The sequence below is a fragment of the Neoarius graeffei genome, chromosome 25, assembly GCF_027579695.1.
Source record: "Neoarius graeffei isolate fNeoGra1 chromosome 25, fNeoGra1.pri, whole genome shotgun sequence".
NCBI classification, from domain to species: Eukaryota; Metazoa; Chordata; class Actinopteri; order Siluriformes; family Ariidae; genus Neoarius; species Neoarius graeffei.
The window spans coordinates 15,786,896-15,805,862 of NC_083593.1; the positions used below are offsets into that span (position 1 = coordinate 15,786,896).

Here is an 18,967-nt window from a genome sequence, read left to right on the forward strand (position 1 = left end):
TAACAAGCCACAGACGGCGATTTGCCGCCGGTGACCGGCTACTTTTGAGACCGCTGTTGGTGAAAGGTTGACCGAAACTAGCTTGCTAAGTTATTTTACTATGTTGCTTTTTGAACGTGTGTTGCAGTAGTTGAACTCGACAGTCCTTTGTTTCCATGCAGGTTCTTGGCATATCTGAACTGGACAGGACTTTGCTGGTCTATGGTTATGCTACAGCCCTCATAGAAATTGGACAACCTGAGGTAGCTGAACCCCCAATTTCACCCACATTACATAACGCTCCAGTCTTTGCTGAAATATGTATTTATGGCAAATGTACCATGAAATTTTCAAAAGTATCGTATGTATCTATGTTATTTATTTTTAAAGGAATTGACGGAGGCTCAGCGGCAGTTTAAAAAACTAAGCTCTTCAGCAAACAGAACATTTCAGTCCTTGGTTCATTATGGTTTAGGAAAGGTGTTACTGAAGGAGAATAAGTGAGTATGCAGTGCTTTGGTTAATAAATTTGCAGGGGTGGTTGTAAAGAACATTATATATATTTATGTAGTTTCCTGCTTAAATTCTGCCTTTACTCATATCAATCTCTTCTCAGATTTGGCAAAGCCAAAGATGAATTTTTGAATGCTCTGTTGATGGTTCAGCGGCAGATCATGCCAGGAAAACTGACCTGGCCAACCACTAAAGTAACCGTTGAAGAGACCTGTCCTGAATATTTAAAGGTGAGTTTTTGCACCCTTACGCTACGTTCACACTGCGAGGCTTAATGCTCAATTCCGATTTTTTTATGAAATCCGATTTTTTTGTGAGGTCGTTCACATTAACAAATATATGCGACTTGTATGTGATCCTCAGTATGAACGAAAAGCGACCTAAAAGTGTTCCGCATGCGCATTGCAGGATACGACGACGTCACACGCAGTGAGCATGGCCAGTGTTTATGGAAGTAAAACCGCCCGGTTGCGTTATGACCCATCCAATCTAGCTTGAATAGCTGCATCCCCCCAAATGGAAATCAGCTCCCTAACCTCTGCGTCCTTCCATTGAGAAGATTCAGAACCTTCACAGCCCGAAGCGTCCCTCGCATTGATGTCATGCGCCGGGGCGCAGATACGTTTTTTGAACTGGGGGGGACAAAAAACTGGGGGGGACAAAGCTGCCAGCAAACCAACCCCGATATGCCTGTCAAACTTGTTGTGGGTTACCATAGCAACCAAGCTCGAGCTCGCAACCTGTGCAGTCTGCGCAGCTCAACCAACCGAATATCAGTCTTTGTTTTATGTGAGTTGTTGCAACTATGTATACACTGCCGTGCACCTCAATAAACCGAATGGTAATTAGTCTTTTGATTTTTCCGTGAGGTTTGCCTTATACAAAGAAAGACAGCATAGACGTTTTTTCCTCCCTATAAGTGGGGGGGACCGAACGAGGTGAACTTAAATCTGGGTGGGGCGAGTCCCACCCTCTATCTGCGCCCGTGATTATGCGCCATGTTGTTGTAACTTTTTTTTGAGAGACCCGCCGCCTACTTCAGCGCAGAATAGTGACGTTTGTGGCTTGTTGATGACGTGTAAGTCGGATGAATGCGACCTGGCGGTTCAGACTGAAGTCGCATATGAAAAGAGCGGATAGGAATCGGAATTAGGACCACATATCCAAACGGCCTGGGTCGGATTTGAAAAAATTGGATCTGTGTCATTCATATTGTCAATAAAAGATCGGATACAGGTCACATATGGGCGAAAAGATCGGATTTGAGTCACTTCAGCCTGCAGTGTGAACGTAGCCTTAGTCATATTTTGAGCTTTAATTGTGATCATTTGTCGTAATATCAGTCCGTATTCTTACCGCATGTTTCTTTTGACGTGTTCTCTAAAGGAGCAGCTCGAGAGTTTTATTGAGACCTGCAAATTTCCTCCTAAGCCGGATGCAGTTTGCCGCAAGCATTGCCTTGGAGAAGGCTTTATCTATTTCACAGATCCAGATTTTAAGGTAAGCGATAATGCACTGTGGTGACTTTTTTTTTTTTTTTTTGGAGTAGCCTATTCAACAGAAAGCAAGTGTTCCACTGGGCTGAACTGAACACTGATGATCGTGACGAGCCCGGGTTCTCGTCTGCATTATTTTTACTGTAAACGAGCCAGGGAGATGGCATAAATGACCTGAGCTGTGATTTGGGTTGGACAAATTATTAGCTCAGGGACTTGGGACAAGTAGATTCTCAACAACCAGAGAGTGAAATTAAACGGTCATATTGGCCATCATTTGGTCTGCATGTTTAAAATGAACGCATGTGGCGCATCTTAATGCTGTAACAATAGCTCATGCTTCCGAATCCCACTTTTCTTCTGTGTAGAACAATTTTACTAGCCGTATTAATTAGAAGGAATGATTTGGCATAGTTTTTTTTTTTTTGAACCGGAACACACAGTTATGTAGAAATGGGGAAGCGGAACAGCTTCTGCCCTATCGACTGGAGATTGTGAGTTTGAGTCCTACTGATTAGGGCTGGGAATCGATCCAGATTTCCTGGATCGATTCGATTCCGATTCATAAGGTCATGATCCGATTCGATATCGATTTACTAAGATATTGCTGGATTGTCACTTTAAAGTAAAAACTGTCCCTATTGACAGGAACAGCCCCATATGTGTTTGTGCATGTAATTTAACACCAAATGCCTTCTCCAGTGCAGTTTGATGCGCCGCAGGTTTAGCTGAAACCGTGTCGGCGTGGTGCCTGGATAAGTGGTTGCGGAGATTGGTTGTATTGCCACTATATTTTACCTCTATGTGGCACAGTTTGCACAATGCTTTTGTCCTGTCGACTTCGTCTCTGTCCTCGTAACGTTTGAATCCAAAGTAATGCCGTACATCAGCTTTCAGGCCAGGCGGTGATTTTAGCTGTGCAGCTTCAGCCATCTCGCATTCTTAAGTTTCGGTTTCGTTTGCTGGCACCCGCTTTTTATAGCGGTCCTTGCGCGGTCGAGAAAATAGTGCCTATAGCCACCTGGAAGAGATCGATCCACACATTTTTGAATCGATCTCGTATTTTTTGAACGTGAATCGATATCGGATCGTGGATCGATCTTTTGAACCCAGCCCTACTACTGATATACCTATCTGTGGCCAGGAGTCCAACAGAGCAAAAAAAATCGGTGCACTCTGGGTAGGCACTGTAGCATGTTCTGTCTCGCTCTCTCTCCCCTGTCAATCATAGGGACAATAGCTAGTCATGGAACTCATGAGCTCAAGTATATGGAAGAGGGCAGATCCTCAGTGTGTGTTGCGATGCTCTGTGACACAGCAGAACTTTGAAGACGCTGTTGGTATTTTTTTTTTCATGTGTCTTGGAGGTGGTATGATATGGGAAGTGTGGGCTGGTGGGTGGGAATTGGCCAAGAACAAATTAGTGCGAAAATGGTTTTTGGCTGATGACGGAGACATCCTGGCCATAAGAATTAATATAATTGTTTCTCTTAAACTGTGTTAATACGTTTAACTAGCAGGCCATGTTAATACATTTTTAGTTACCATGTTTACATTAGGCGGCACGGTGGTGTAGTGGTTAGCGCTGTCGCCTCACAGCAAGAAGGTCCGGGTTCGAGCCCCGTGGCCGGCGAGGGCCTTTCTGTGTGGAGTTTGCATGTTCTCCCCGTGTCCGCGTGGGTTTCCTCCGGGTGTTCCGGTTTCCCCCACAGTCCAAAGACAGGCAGGTTAGGTTAATTGGTGACTCTAAATTGACCGTAGGTGTGAATGTGAAGATGTGTGAATGGTTGTCTGTGTGTCAGCCCTGTGATGACCTGGCGACTTGTCCAGGGTGTACCCCGCCTTTTGCCCGTAGTCAGCTGGGATAGGCTCCAGCTTGCCTGCGACCCTGTAGAACAGGATAAAGCGGCTACAGATAATGAGATGAGATGTTTACATTAATGGCATTTTAACAGACGCTCTTATCCAGAGCGACGTACAACATATCCAGAGCAGCCTGGGGAGCAGTTGGGGGTTAGGTGTCTTGCTCAAGGGCACTTCAGCCATTCCTGCTGGTCCAGGGAATTGAACCGGCGACCTTTTGGTCCCAAAGCTGCTTCTCTAACCATTAGGCCATGGCTTCTGCAAACATTCATTTTACTGTATTTTAATACAAACATCTAGATTTTGATCTTTGTTGCTATATCTAGGCCTCGGTTTAGACATTTAATTTTCCAGGCAACCAAGACATTGGACTGGGCATCACACTTGGTAGGCTAGCTAAGGAATTAATCATTTGTCCACCCTCGATTCACTTTAGATACCTCGAGTAGTCTGCACGTTTATTTAATTGCACTTATGTCACTGAAGCTGTTCGAGTAACCTTGGGACTTTGATAAAGGCTGTTAATATTTGCTTGTTGCAGGGCTTCATTCGATTGTCATGCTGTCAGAGTTGTAACGTGGACTATCATATTAATTGCTGGAAAAAGTTCAAAGCTGCTTCATTTCCTGACAAGAATGACAAGGTAAGGAGTGGAGACGAGATGAATATAGCATGTGCAACACATGACACGACTCTTCAAATCCTGAGTTTCATGTGTGTGTGTATATGTGTGTGTGTGTGTGTTATTTACCAGCTGGGAGGTCTGTATCGTGAAATACTGTGACCGAGGTCTTGAAAGAGAGCCGAGGTCAGTATTCAAGGCCAAGGTCACGGTATTTCACCATACGGACCGACCTTAAGCTGGTAAATAATATACTTATTTTTTTCTTTGCCAAATTCTAACAGAAAACGAGAGCGCCCGAAAGGGAAAATCGAGCAGAGGCGAGCCGCCATTTTGAATCCTCATTCTTGGCTGTAATGCAAATTGCTTCCTCCTCGGTATACAAGTGCACTTCCATGGCAGGAAAAAACTACATTTTGCCGCCTATGTAGTCCCCCATTTATACAAAATTGAGTCATTCAACCATGTTTTTGCTCGGCGTTAGCAACAGTTAGAGGTTTTTAGCTTTCTCCGGAAATGTTTTTTCTTTTATTTTGTCTTCCTCAGGGTAGTAAAACTCGCTTTCGCTGTGAAGACTGTCGTGATCACGATCCATGATGTAAAATGAATGCTATTTTGAATCCTCATTCACGGCTGTAATGCAAATGGCTTCCTCCTCGGTATACAAGTGCACTTCCATGGCAGGAAAAAAAACTACATTTTGCCGCCTATGTAGTCCCCTATTTATACAAATTGGAGTCATTCAGGATTCAGCCATGTTTTTGCTCAGCGTTAGCAACAGTTACAGGTTTTTAGCTTTCTCCTGAAATGTTTTCTTTTATTTCTTCTTCCTCAGGGTAGTAAAACTCGCTTTCGCTGTGAAGACTGTCGTTATCGCGATCCATGCTGTAAAATTAATGCTATTCTCCTGAGAAATGCTGGCAAAAATGTATAAGATTTTTGATAATCTTATAAATAAATCTTATGTAAAAAAAAAAAAAGATAAATGTTGACAAAAAATGCTACTATGTTTGTTGTTGTGAACGAGCGAGTCGCCAGAGGTCCATAACCGGGGTCCGTAACTGGGGTCCGTACCGTAGGTTATGGACCCGCTCGCCAGCCAATCAGAGCGTAGGATTTGATGGAAACCGCACCGCAAAAAGAAAATAAATATATATTTTTCTCCCCTAGGATTTCCTGCAGAATTTGTGTTTTACTCCTGACTGTACTGGTACAATCTGTCGAATTGTAATATTTGACTCAACTGCTCTTATTAAGTGCGAGGTAGGTTTGCTACACGCTGCTTGTTTGGTTTTGAGTATCTCCTGTTTCCTCAGTGTCTAATGAATGCTGTCCTTTTAGTTTAAATCACCTATTTCTAAAAGCAAAGTTCCTGGGATGAGAGTCAAACAGAAATGTACAAGGTAAGCTGTATCCCATGGGTAAACTGCCAATCTTTACTGAATTTATAATAACAAATAATAGTATAGGTCATAATACAAGTGAAAAATGTTCATTTTATTGTATTTTAGCACAAACATCTAGATTTTTCATCATTGTTGCTATATCTACGCCTCTGTAGTTATGATGATGATGATGATGATTTCCTCCGTCTTTACTCATCTGTTTTAGTCTTAAGAAGTTGAAATCTAAAGAAGAACGAAAGCTGAGGCGGAAACAACAGAGAGCGGCTACATCCATAACCAAGAATCAGGCGAACGATTTAAAAATAGAAGATGAACCTGGAAAAGAAGCAGACAAAGGCATTGACCAAAGTAAATGAACTTGGTTGATATTCAGTTTACTGAGCTTAGTATAAAATCTGTGACTATAGTGTCAACGAACTTGCAACAGTTTTTACGGAAGCCGCGAGAGGCCCTTCATATAATCTTTTTTTTTTTTTTTTTAATTCACCTTGTTATCCCGAGATAACGACATAATTAATTCAGGATCTCGAGAAAACAACACAACTAATTCAAGATCTCGAGAAAACAAAACAATTATTCCGTGATCTCGAAAAAACAAAACAATTATTTCATGATCTCGAAAAAACAAAATTATTTCATGATTTCGAGTAAACAGCTGAGATTTCTAGCAGAGCTGCGCCCCCTGTGGGTCAGACAACGAAGACTTAGAAATTGGCGGACATGTAACAGAGCAGAAATGGCTTTTTACGATGCCTTGAGAGAGAGGGGGGCCAGTCTTCTGCGGAGGTGCCGCAGACTAATTTTGAAATGATCCCTTATTAAAACACTTAATGCAATCTCTCCCTGTGTCAACCCCTGATCAAAATATTGCCTTATTAGGTGATTGACTATTCCAGACATTCTAATGACCAAAGTTGCGTCTATACAGAATGAGAAATAGCCCCAAAGTCAGCACATCACAAATCTCTTGGCGCACCTGAATGAACCATTTCTCAGCTGTTTACTCGAGATCATGAAATAATTTTGTTTTCTTGAGATCACGGAATAATTGTGTTGTTTTCTCGAGATCCTGAATTAACTATGTCGTTATCTCGGGATAACGGTTTTGTTTTCTCGAGATCTCGAATTAGTTGTGTTGTTTTCTCGAGATCCTGAATTAATTATGTCGTTATCTCGGAATAACAGTTTTGTTTTCTCGAGATCTCGAATTAGTTGTGTTGTTTTCTCGAGATCCTGAATTAATTATGTCGTTATCTCGGAATAACGGTTTTGTTTTCTCGAGATCTCGAATTAGTTGTGTTGTTTTCTCGAGATCCTGAATTAATTATGTCGTTATCTCGGAATAACGGTTTTGTTTTCTCGAGATCTCGAATTAGTTGTGTTGTTTTCTCGAGATCCTGAATTAATTATGTCGTTATCTCGGAATAACGGTTTTGTTTTCTTGAGATCTCGAATTAGTTGTGGTGTTTTCTCGAGATCCTGAATCAACTATGTCGTTATCTCGGAATAACGGTTTTGTTTTCTCGAGATCTCGAATTAGTCGTGTTGTTTTCTCGATCCTGAATTAATTATGTTGTTATCTCGGGATAACGATTTTGTTTTCTCGAGATCTCGAATTAGTTGTGTTGTTTTCTCGAGATCCTGAATTAACTATGTCGTTATCTCGGAATAACGGTTTTGTTTTCTCGAGATCTCGAATTAGTTGTTGTTTTCTCGAGATCCTGAATTAATTATGTCGTTATCTCGGGATAACAAGGTGAATTTAAAAAAAAAGGATTATATGAAGGGCCTCTCTCGGCTTCCGTAAGTTTTAGCCCTCGGAACTAACTTTTTTGGAAATTGTGGAAACAACTGTTAGAACTAATGCTGATTTATTGACTTTTTTCCTCCCTCTAGCGTCGTTCAAGGATCATCTTGTATACAGCGATCGTGTTTTACACCAAATTGATAAAAACCGAGATCTTTTTAATGATGAAGGCCACAATATTTTGAGTATGCTGGTGTGTCTGAGACCATGGATGAAGTTGGATGAGGATAAGGGGCATGAAAGCGTATTAAAGGACCGTGCAGATCCACAGGTTCTCCGGGAGCTAGTGGATCTGCTGTTGGAGAGAAAGAACAGGGTTTGGGCCAGACTCTTTCTTCATAACCTCAGTGACTGCCAAGACGTCAAGCCTAAAGTTCATGAATGGGCTCAGCAACTTAACAATGCAGGTAAAATGCAGTCCTGTACTTTTTGATCTTGCTATACAGACATCAGGTCTTACTTATCAAGCTGGATATGAAGGCTTGATAAGCAAATGTGTTTTTAGGAATTTCTGAAACATTTGTATCCTACGAAAGCTCATGGGGTTTATGTAAATTTATGTATGAGGAGACGTGCTAACGTTGATCTGATAGCCTTCAGGTTATAGAATTGGCATGAGTTGCACATACTTAGTCAAATAGTTTGTGATATCCTGTCAATTTGATTTTAAAGGCTTGAAAACAAGGAATATTAAAGCTAATCTAGACAAATAAGAGTGGCCATTCAGTGCTGTGTTGTAAAAGGTCGCTGCCATTACTGGGCTTGACTGAGCTTTACCTTGCATGAAGTTCAGTGGGTGTCACTAAATGTAAATCAACTGTGCTATGAACGTGTTTGTTGAGTTTAGTGTTAATGACATGTTTTGTTTTGGTTTAACTGTGTACAATATTTACACTTGGGCTGTCAATCGATTAAAATATTTAATCGCATTATTGTTCATGGTTAACTCATGCACTTTTTTTTTTTTTTTTAAACCTGTTCTAAATGTACCTTAAAGCGATACTTTTCAAGTTTTTGGGGAGTGGGAGTGGACACGTGTGCTTGCTTTATGCAAATGCCAGGTCAGGAAGGATAAAGCTGGACACAGCAAAAATAATTTTTGTGGGCGTTTTATTCCCCCACTGCATTTTTTAAATAAATGAATAAATAGATAAAGCAGCATTAACGTTTATAATTTTGAGGGTTTTGCACAATTCAGTGTGAACAAAACAATATATTTTCTTCTAATTTTGTACTTCCAGCCTCAAATTATGCAATAAAATAAACTAAACTGACTAGGTGATGTGGACTCTGGACAACAGTCGTGGCTGTCTTGAAATAAAAAATAGAAAACCCAAATAAATACGTTTGCTCAGCAACACAGCTCATAAAGATGTTTTTCCAGTTAAATGCAAAAAACCAGGGATGAGAATTTTCCGCGGATCTGCGGAATTCCGAGTTTTTCCCGCTGAGAATGTCATTTTTGTGAAATGTGTAAATCCATTGAGAAAATTTCGGGGTAGGGGTCGGTGCGAGGCGAGGCTTGTGGTGGCACAAGTAGGCAGGACCGACTGACCGCCCGCCAGCATCTTTCGGCAACGCTCATCACAAAATTAGTTGCAGCTGTGATAACGGAAATCGTCATTGCTTTCTTCAATATTTATGCTAACGACAACTCACGACGGGTGGCACGGTGGTGTAGTGGTTAGCGCTGTCGCCTCACAGCAAGAAGGTCCGGGTTCGAGCCCCGTGGCCAGCGAGGGCCTTTCTGTGTGGAGTTTGCATGTTCTCTCCGTGTCCGCGTGGGTTTCCTCCGGGTGCTCCGGTTTCCCCCACAGTCCAAAGACATGCAGGTTAGGTTAACTGGTGACTCTAAATTGACCGTAGGTGTGAATGTGAGTGTGAATGGTTGTCTGTGTCTATGTGTCAGCCCTGTGATGACCTGGCGACTTGTCCAGGGTGTACCCCGCCTTTCGCCCGTAGTCAGCTGGGATAGGCTCCAGCTTGCCTGCGACCCTGTAGAACAGGATAAAGCGGCTAGAGATAATGAGATGAGACAACTCGCGACGATTTCCGACAACGTTTTGGTGCTAGTTTCATCTCACTTCTACAGTTCACGGAGAAACAAGCTATACGTACACGGTTTTGATCACTTCTTAAGTTCTAGTTATTTTGGTTAGTTTTCAAAGTTACTTCGCCAGTATGGCGAAAGTTTTGGACCGCAAAAATGAGGATCGTGCCAGGGAAATCGAACGGGATAAAGAACTGTTTCCGATGGGCATGGCTCGATAGTAGCGTTACCGTGCAGATAGGGACACAAACTGTGACGACGTGCCTGACGGAACATATCCGAAAAGTGGACGTGCCGGGAAAGGTTCTGTGTATTCTGTGCTCAGATATGATCAATTATGGAAACAGAGGAGCTAGAAACATCCAGGAGCACATCAAAACAAAAAAGCACAAAAGTACGTTTTACTTAAAGGTCCCATGGCATGGTGGTTTGTTGATGCTTTAAACGGGCTCGTGGAGGTTTCCAGATGTTATATCCGCAGCCTTTCTCGAAATGAACCCTTGGCATGTAAATATAGCCTCCTGGGAGAAAGCCCCATTTCAGCCCTTTTCCCAGTGCGTCGTTTTGCTAATGAGAAGCAGGAGGCGGGGAAGGGTAGAGGGTGGGGGCGGGCCATGGGGGGAGGGGCTTGACCAAGCTGCGCGCACACATACTCGCTGCTATCAGTGTCTGTAGCCACGCTGCTAAGACAAAACCCCGTTCTCCCTCGGACTCCTTTCGTAAACTCAACGTGACACAGAGAACAGAGAGTGAGAGTGTTCGGAGTGGTAGTTTACGAACGTATAATACCCTAGGCTTGAACACGCACTCCATAACCAAAGAGGATAGAAGCAGCAACTACAGCAACATATCGCTTATCCAACAGAAGACATGCATTGCGGAGCAATAGTCAAACATAAGCTCATAAGTTACAGTCAATTTCCAGACTAAACTCAGTTTAACAGAGCATGCTGCATGCTCTTTAGTTTTGTAGTGAAGATTACCTGGCTAACTGCAGGAAGCGGTTAGCTGCACAGCTAATGTAGCCATTGCTAGGCTAACGCACCGATTTTAAAACACGGCAAAACGACTTAACAGTTATACACTTACTTGTTCGGTGTTTGTTGCTGATGCGGCAGGGATGCTTGGTACGGACCCAGGCTTCAGTGACGGTTGATGTGCAAAACCTGCCCTGTACTGTCCCAAGTTGTGGAAACATTCCTCAGGAAAATGCTTCCGACAAACATACACCGTCTTAGGTAGACTCGACGGCGTATTATTGAAGTAAATAAAATTAAGCCACTGCGTCTTCAGGGGCTCTCCCATCGGCAGTAAAAACAGACTCCTTTCTGTGTTGTCACATCCATGTACAGCGCAATTTCCATGTTTCGCTCGCTTAGGTGATGCCATGTTGTTGTGTCCTCTATGGTCTCCTCACTACAACTGGGTGGGGCAGTCCATACAGTGGGTGGGAATCCAGAGGGGGGGCGTGGGGATCATCTCCCTTGCTGACGTAGTAAAGGGAAGAGTTTATCAACGCGCCGTTTTGACGCGCCATTCTCAAATGTTGGACATAGTTTGGTTTACACATTATGAAATTTCTAGCCACTGGGGTGACTTAAGACGGTCAGAGGAACTCATTTTAACGTTAAAAAACCTCAGAAAGTGAAAATTTCATGCCATGGGACCTTTAAATTGTCAAAGATAGAGTCAGGAGGAATCTAATATATCGTTACGTTTACCTCCATTATCGCTCACGAGATGTATATAAAATTATATCTGTAGGGATTTGTTATCTTAAAGTTTATAAACGTTTTAAACCATCATTGAATTTGAAAACGTTCATATATGTATGTGTGGGAAAGTTGGCAGACATTTCAGAGTTTTTTTTTTTTAAACGTCCCATTCTCATCCCTGAAAAACTCACTGGTGAATATACAGTACATTCATGAGCAAAAACTGCATTTATAAACTTTTTTTTTTTTACATTACCTCGCAAATTTCTCAGAATAAAACAAACTCTTTCAGTCTAGTATGCAGCATGCACGTGCTCTCTCTCACACAACACGCACACTCGCACCCATCAAGGCCTTAATACGTCATCTTTTCTCCCCTCTGGACCATCAGAAGCATATAAAAATACACACGTTTTATGTAAACGGTCAGAATGTAACAATGCAAGTTGATTCTGTACATGAATGCACTTTATCACGACTTGCACCAACCAGCTGCTTGCTATGTCACTTCCTGATTTCCCAAACTTCAGGGGAGGGGATACCGAACGTACCTGCGTTAATTCCGTGTCAAAGAACTTAGTGGCGTTAAAAGGAATTTGCATTGACACGTTATTATTGCGGGCGGCACGGTGGTGTAGTGGTTAGCGCTGTCGCCTCACAGCAAGAAGGTCCGGGTTTGAGCCCCGTGGCCGGCGAGGGCCTTTCTGTGCGGAGTTTGCATGTTCTCTCCGTGTCCGCGTGGGTTTCCTCCGGGTGCTCCGGTTTCCCCCACAGTCCAAAGACATGCAGGTTAGGTTAACTGGTGACTCTAAATTGACCGTAGGTGTGAATGTGAGTGTGAATGGTTGTCTGTGTCTATGTGTCAGCCCTGTGATGACCTGGCGACTTGTCCAGGGTGTACCCCGCCTTTCGCCCGTAGTCAGCTGGGATAGGCTCCAGCTCGCCTGCGACCCTGTAGAACAGGATAAAGCGGCTAGAGATAATGAGATGAGATGAGACGTTATTATTGCATTAACTTTGACAGCCCTAATTTACACACAGTTAAGATTGATTTAATGAGGTCTATCTTGCCCCTTTTCCACCAAAGCAGTTCCAGGGCTGGTTTGGGGCCAGTGCTTAGTTTGGAACCAGGTTTTCTGTTTCCACTGACAAAGAACCGGCTCTGGGGCCAGAAAAACCGGTTCCAGGGTAGCACCAACTCTTTGCTGGGCCAGAGGAAAGAACCGCTTACGTCAGCGGGGGGGCGGAGTTGTTAAGACCAACAACAATAACAAGATCGCCATTTTTAAGCGACAAGAAGCAGCAGCTGTACAAACGCGAAGTCATCCATTATTATTATTGTTGTTGTTGCTGCTGCTGCTTCTTCCGTGTTGTTTTTGCTTCGATATTCGCGCCAAGGTTTATGCAAACCTAGCGACGTAACTGACGTATACAGCGACGTAATGACGTGGCTTCCCTTAGCACCGCGAGCTGTGGAAAAGCAAACTGGTTCTCAGCTGGCTCGCAAGTTGAACGAGTTGTGAACCAGCACCAGCACTGGCCCCGACCCAGCCCTGGAACTGATTTGGTGGAAAAGGGGTATCTGATTTCTCTGCGAGTCATCCCGACGATTCATTTGTGCGATTTTCGTTGTTGTCATATTTCTTTACCTCCACCACAGGTCTGAAAGCTGCCGAGAACTTTATTGGTCAGTTCAGTGATGATCTGGAAAAACTGGATCTCTCGTCCCTGTTGGAGTTTCCCCCACTACATGATGTATTACATAATAAGGACTTCACTGTAATAGAGTACCTGAGACAAGCCCCACCGCAGGAAATGCGCCTCTTTATTTGGACTCTCGAGGAATACCGAGAACACTACCCCTCCTTGTTTACTATCCTTGATGACTATTTTGAAATGGGTACGTAGTACACACGGGTAAAAGCACACGTAGGAAAATTCGAGAAAATGTCTTCGATTTAATTTGCGTTTCCGTTTTCAGATTCAATATGTTTAGTGTTAAAGAAGACAGAAAAAGATGACCACTTAGTAAGTATTGTTTTATGAGTGGTAACGTTTGAGTCACGAAAATAACTCGAATCTCGTTCTGATTCCTTTCTGAAAAGCTCTTGCGGTTTTCAAGGGGCGTCCTGGCAAACTTGATCGTGCCGTTCGATCTTCTCATGTCATAAATTGATTTTCTGTTTTTAGAGTTGTGTTTATAAGAGTAAAAGCAGAAATCGAAAAAAGAAGCACAAAGAATCAAAGGTGAGTGATTTCTACCTGAATCGAGAATGAACTAAGGTGACTGTTTTTTATGGTTTAGCTTACCATAAAATAAAAGAGCGGGGTTTTTTAATTAAATTTTTTTTTTTTTAAATGTGTTTCAGTCTGTCTTGCTTCTATCGGGGATTAGAAGAGACGAAGAGGATGATTTCTTCTCCGAGGAAGATTCACTGTACCTTATTTTTATTTATTTTTGGCTTGCTTATTACTTAGAATTTAATTCTAGGAATTGACACGTAACTGTCTCTTGAACTTCTGCTTCTAGGATGCTGCTTGATGGTGGTAATCCCTTTAGTGTTCCAGATTATTTGAGGGAGCAGGTTGCAGATTTTGAAGGGCAGTATGGCAACCCAGGACACTTTAACCAGTATAAGAGATTTTCAAACAGTGACCCAGATCCAACTGAAGAGAGTTTATACGAGTGAGTAATTAAGGAATTTGTCACTACTTTTTTTTTTTTTTTTTTAAGTTTTTGGGAAAGTATTTAGTTTTTTATGCCTCCGCTACCTTAAGGTGCAGGAGGCATTATGTTTTCGGGTTGTGTCCGTCCGTCCCGAAACCTTGTGAACGCGATATCTCAAAGGCTAATGAAAGGAATTTCACCAAACTTTGACCATTTGTCCGCTTTGGGACAAGCATGAACTGATTAGATTTTGAGATCAAAAGGTCTAAGGTCAAGATTACTGTGAGGTCAAATGTCCATCCCCACTCTTTGTGAACACCATATCTCACCAACCTTTCACCATTTGTGCACTTTGGGACAAACATAGCCTGGGTCCACCCATCCTACCATAAGTGTGACGCAACACGAGGGCCTGTTGCGAGCTTAGTCTGGCAAGGCAAGCTATCTCCAGCTCTTCCAAGCTCCCGAAAAATCGGGAGCCAATCAACTTTGAGCATCTCCAATGGCCCTGGGTAGAGACGTGTTCAAGGCAGTGACGTAGTAGAACTGCGACCGGAAGCCATAGATTGTTTACAGAATCTATGCCGGAAGCGCTTCATTCACTAGAAACATTACGAACATGGAGCAGCGGCAAGCCTTTGACACAGCGGTAGATGCTGTATTGAAAGCATTCAACGGGAAGTTCTCATTGAAAACGGAGCAAAGAGCAGCCCTGGAGGTATTTATCTTCTTCCTGTTACTCAAGCAGTTTCCGTCGCGTCACATACGTCAGAAGAAAGAGTGATGTGATTGGTTTAAGCTTCGTCACAGCCTTTTCTGGCTTCGACCAGTAGCAAACTGAGGCATTTCAGGGAGGCGGGTCAACCACGCCTTTGGGAAACGGTTGGGCTTAATATCTTTGCCAGACCAAATGCTCGCAGAGCTTTGAAGTCGCGTTAGCCAGACTAGGACAAACATGAACTGATTAGATTTTGAGGTTAAAGGGTCACAGGTCAAGATTACTGTGAGGTCAAATGTCCATCCCCAAATCACAACTTAATAAGGCGTGTAGTCTACTGGGCCGAGGCATCCCCATCGACGCCGTTGGCATCAAGTTCTTTCTAGTTTTTTTTTAGCGTTAATTTTAAATAGTTAACTGAGTGCAAATGATGATAACCAGACTCAAGTAACCTTATGTAATGAGAGCGTGATGAGAGCCTACAGAGGGTCACACCTGTCAGGGATTCAAGTACTAACTTTATTTTCCATAGTCTGTATTCATGCACACAATTAGCTAGCCATGCTTTTGATATGACTTGTCAGCTTGCACCTTTTTAGCTTTAACTGGGCTTCTGGGCGTAACTTGGGACTGGGCAATACATTGTTGGCACTTTCACTTGCCTGGTGGGCTAACTAATGAATTGTTCACCTCTGCACAGTCCAGTGCTGAGCGTAAATGAGTGCACCCCCTTTGAAAAGTAACATTTTAAACAATATCTCAATTAACACAATTTCCAAAATGTTGAAAAGACAAAGTTTAATATAACGTGTTTAACTTCTAACGTGAAAGTAAGGTTAATAATATAACTTAGATTACACATTTTTCAGTTTTACTCAAATTAAGGTGGTGCAAAAATGAGTACACCCCACAACAAAAACTACTCCATCTAGTACTTTGTATGGCCTCCATGATTTTTAAATGACAGCACCAAGTCTTCTAGGCATGGAATGAACAAGTTGGCGACATTTTGCAGCATCAATCTTTTTCCCATTCTTCAACAACGACCTCTTTTAGTGACTGGATGCTGGATGGAGAGTGATGCTCAACTTGTCTCTTCAGAATTCCCCAAAGAAAATAATTTCTTTCCACCACAAAGGTAAAGGCTACAAGAAGGTCAGCAAAGCTTTACTTATCAGTCAGAATACTGTCGCAAAAGTGGTACAAAAATTTAAGAAAGATGGAACTGCAACCATCTCACAGAGACGTCCAGGTCGTCCACGGAAGTTAACACCTCGACAGGAGCGCCTTCTGATGAGAAGGGTTGAAGAAAATCAGCATGCAAGTTCACTGCAGTTATCTAAAAAAGTAGAAAGCCAAACTGGGGTGACTATTTCCCGTGACACAATACGGCGTACGCTGCAGAGGAATGGCATGCATGGATGCCGTCCACGAAAGAAGCCTCTCCTAAAGCCCAGGCACAAAAAAGCCCGCCTAGAGTTTGCCAGGGCCCGTGCTGACAAAGATGAAGACTACTGGGACTCTATACTCTGGAGTGATGAGACCAAGATAAATGTTTTTGGAACTGATGGCTTCAAAACTGTATGGCGTCGCAAAGGTGAGGAATACAAAGAAAAATGCATGGTGCTTACAGTGAAACATGGTGGTGGCAGTGTCCTTATGTGGGGCTGCATGAGTGCTGCTGGTGTCGGGGAGCTGCATTTCATTGATGGCATCATGAATTCACGGATGTATTGCTCTGTACTGAAAGAGAAGATGCTACCATCACTCCATGCCCTTGGTCGTCATGCGCTTTTCCAACATGACTAAACACACATCTAAGGCCACCGTTGGATTTCTGAAGAAGAACAGGGTGAAAGTGATTCAGTGGCCAAGTACGTCTCCTGATCTGAACCCAATCGAACACCTGTGGGGAATTCTGAAGAGACAAGTTGAGCATCACTCTCCATCCAGCATCCAGTCACTAAAAGAGGTCGTTGTTGAAGAATGGAAAAAGATTGATGTTGCAAAATGTCGCCAACTTGTTCATTCCATGCCTAGAAGACTTGGTGCTGCCATTAAAAATCATGGAGGCCATACAAAGTACTAGATGGAGTAGTTTTTGTTGTGGGGTGTACTCATTTTTGCACCACCTTAATTTGAGTAAAACTGAAAAAATGTGTCATCTAAGTTTATATTAACCTTACTTTCACGTTTGAAGTTACAGATGTTGTGTTAAACTTTGTCTTGTCAACATTTTGGAAATTGTTCATTGAGAGATTGTTTAAAATGTTACTTTTCAAAGGGGGTGCACTCATTTACGCTGAGCACTGTATGTTTAGATGGACTTGAAAATATTTAATTGTAAAAAATTGATTGGTTTGGCCATCTACAGCTGTGTACTAGTATCATCTGGGAATTGAACTAAGCGCATACTTTTTTTTTTGAAGTCCAGTAAAAACCTAACAGTTCAGTTTCTGTCCTTGTGTCTTCTCTCCCATCAGTTACTTTGCACAGATTCTGGGAGAGCATGGGCCTCTTGAGGTGTCAGACCCACTGCTTGTGGGTGAGCTGAAGAACTTTCCCCTTGAAGCGCAGCAAAAGATCGAGGCTGCCAGAGGACTTGAACAGTTCCTACTCGAGTCTTTCAGATTTGTAATGCACGGCAACGTAATCATGCTGAAGTCTCATGACGCATGCTTTCCAGACACCTTGGATGAATTTGGCTCTGTATTGGTCAACGTTTCCCCTTATACTTGCAGCATGGACGAATCCGAGCCTAAAGGATCCTCCCATCTCAATCCCTCAGCCAAAGAATTCCTGCCTCAGTCTAAAAATTTGAATCCGAGTGACAGCAGTGAATCTTATGACCATGCTACTTGTCCTAGTCTCCCCGTTCCTTGTGTGTTTGATCCTCTGAGTTCTCAACATTTAAATTATAAAACTGGGTGCCAAGATGGGCTTGAAAATGGAAAAGCTGATGAACAAGAAGCAGAGTATCAGCAATACTACTTTGATGTCCCACTGAATGCATTTAACACTGAGGCTCTCGGCTCTGATAATAATTATATTAATATTGAAGATGATGATGTATGTCCTAAAAGTAAGACCATTTTTGTTCAGGTAAGGCATTGTATTTTTGGCACTTTTTTTTTTCTATTTTTATAGGCAAATAGTTAATCATTTGCTAAATGCAGGTTTTATTCCTCTCTCCTTTCAGACGATTTGGGGTGACAAAGACACCAGAGATGATGTTGCCATTAATACAGAACCATATGCACAGTTTGAAAAGAACAGAGTGAGGTTCACTTCCCGTATTAATTTGTTGCTATTCATTTATCTACGGCCTTAGGCTACATCCACACGACAACGGCAACGAGATTTATTTTTTTTTAAATATCGCGTCCACATGGGCAACGGATCAGTAAAATATCAGGTTCATATGGCAACGCAACGCTTGCTGAAAGCGATGCAATACACATGCCACACCTCTACGTGCGCTGTAAGACGGTCCCATCGGAGACACCAGAACAATAGAAGAAGTAGGACGCGTGCGCATAAACCCCTTCTTCTACCCGGCGTGAAGCACTCAGGAACAAACACACAACAACAAGAAGAAGATGGCTGCGACTACGCGAGGAAATCGTGCCTTCTGTGTGTACAAATTAGTTTTATTAGTGTGCATAGTTTTATATAACTTAATTTTCTTATTGTGTGAACATTTTGAAAAGCATTTTTATCCAATAAAAAAAAGAAATTCAAGAAATGGTTCAGTTACTTGTTTATTTAAAAGAAAAGCTGTATACAAAAGTAAATGCAATGCAGTGGTTCATACAAAACAGCGAGAGTGCTGCTTGTTCTAGTCATGTGGTTGTGACATCATCGTAAACAAATCCGTTCTACTCATCCAGACGACTTCGCAACGGCGCCGTTGCCAGATCTTTCCACTCTGGAACCCGTTCTCAAAAAATTTCGTTTTGGGGCACCCAAAACGCCGGTGCCGTGTGGACGCCAGGCCGAAACGATAAACAATTTTATCAGATTCACCTGAATCCGTTGCCGTGTGGACAGGGCCTTAATCTCCTAGTGCTGTTAGTCATTACTGGCCATTTTCATATTAACTAGACTTTATTATAATTTTTTCTAGAGAC

At 42.6% G+C, this 18,967-nt stretch overlaps 1 protein-coding gene across 3 annotated transcripts in view; it reads left to right on the forward strand.

The window, feature by feature from the left end:
- The window catches only part of ttc3 (tetratricopeptide repeat domain 3), a 115,091-nt gene that overhangs the window by 65,358 nt on the left and 30,766 nt on the right, over positions 1 to 18,967 (forward strand). For all 3 annotated transcript variants that reach the window (XM_060909400.1, XM_060909401.1, XM_060909402.1), the window contains exons 19-34: positions 162 to 242; positions 370 to 479; positions 596 to 722; positions 1,879 to 1,992; positions 4,393 to 4,494; positions 5,644 to 5,736; positions 5,815 to 5,876; positions 6,085 to 6,227; positions 7,776 to 8,093; positions 13,112 to 13,351; positions 13,433 to 13,479; positions 13,642 to 13,698; positions 13,821 to 13,888; positions 13,982 to 14,137; positions 17,321 to 17,939; positions 18,037 to 18,114. In XM_060909400.1, coding sequence (XP_060765383.1) covers positions 162 to 242; positions 370 to 479; positions 596 to 722; positions 1,879 to 1,992; positions 4,393 to 4,494; positions 5,644 to 5,736; positions 5,815 to 5,876; positions 6,085 to 6,227; positions 7,776 to 8,093; positions 13,112 to 13,351; positions 13,433 to 13,479; positions 13,642 to 13,698; positions 13,821 to 13,888; positions 13,982 to 14,137; positions 17,321 to 17,939; positions 18,037 to 18,114 — 2,415 coding nt within the window. The remainder of the gene's footprint in view (positions 1 to 161; positions 243 to 369; positions 480 to 595; positions 723 to 1,878; positions 1,993 to 4,392; positions 4,495 to 5,643; positions 5,737 to 5,814; positions 5,877 to 6,084; positions 6,228 to 7,775; positions 8,094 to 13,111; positions 13,352 to 13,432; positions 13,480 to 13,641; positions 13,699 to 13,820; positions 13,889 to 13,981; positions 14,138 to 17,320; positions 17,940 to 18,036; positions 18,115 to 18,967) is intronic.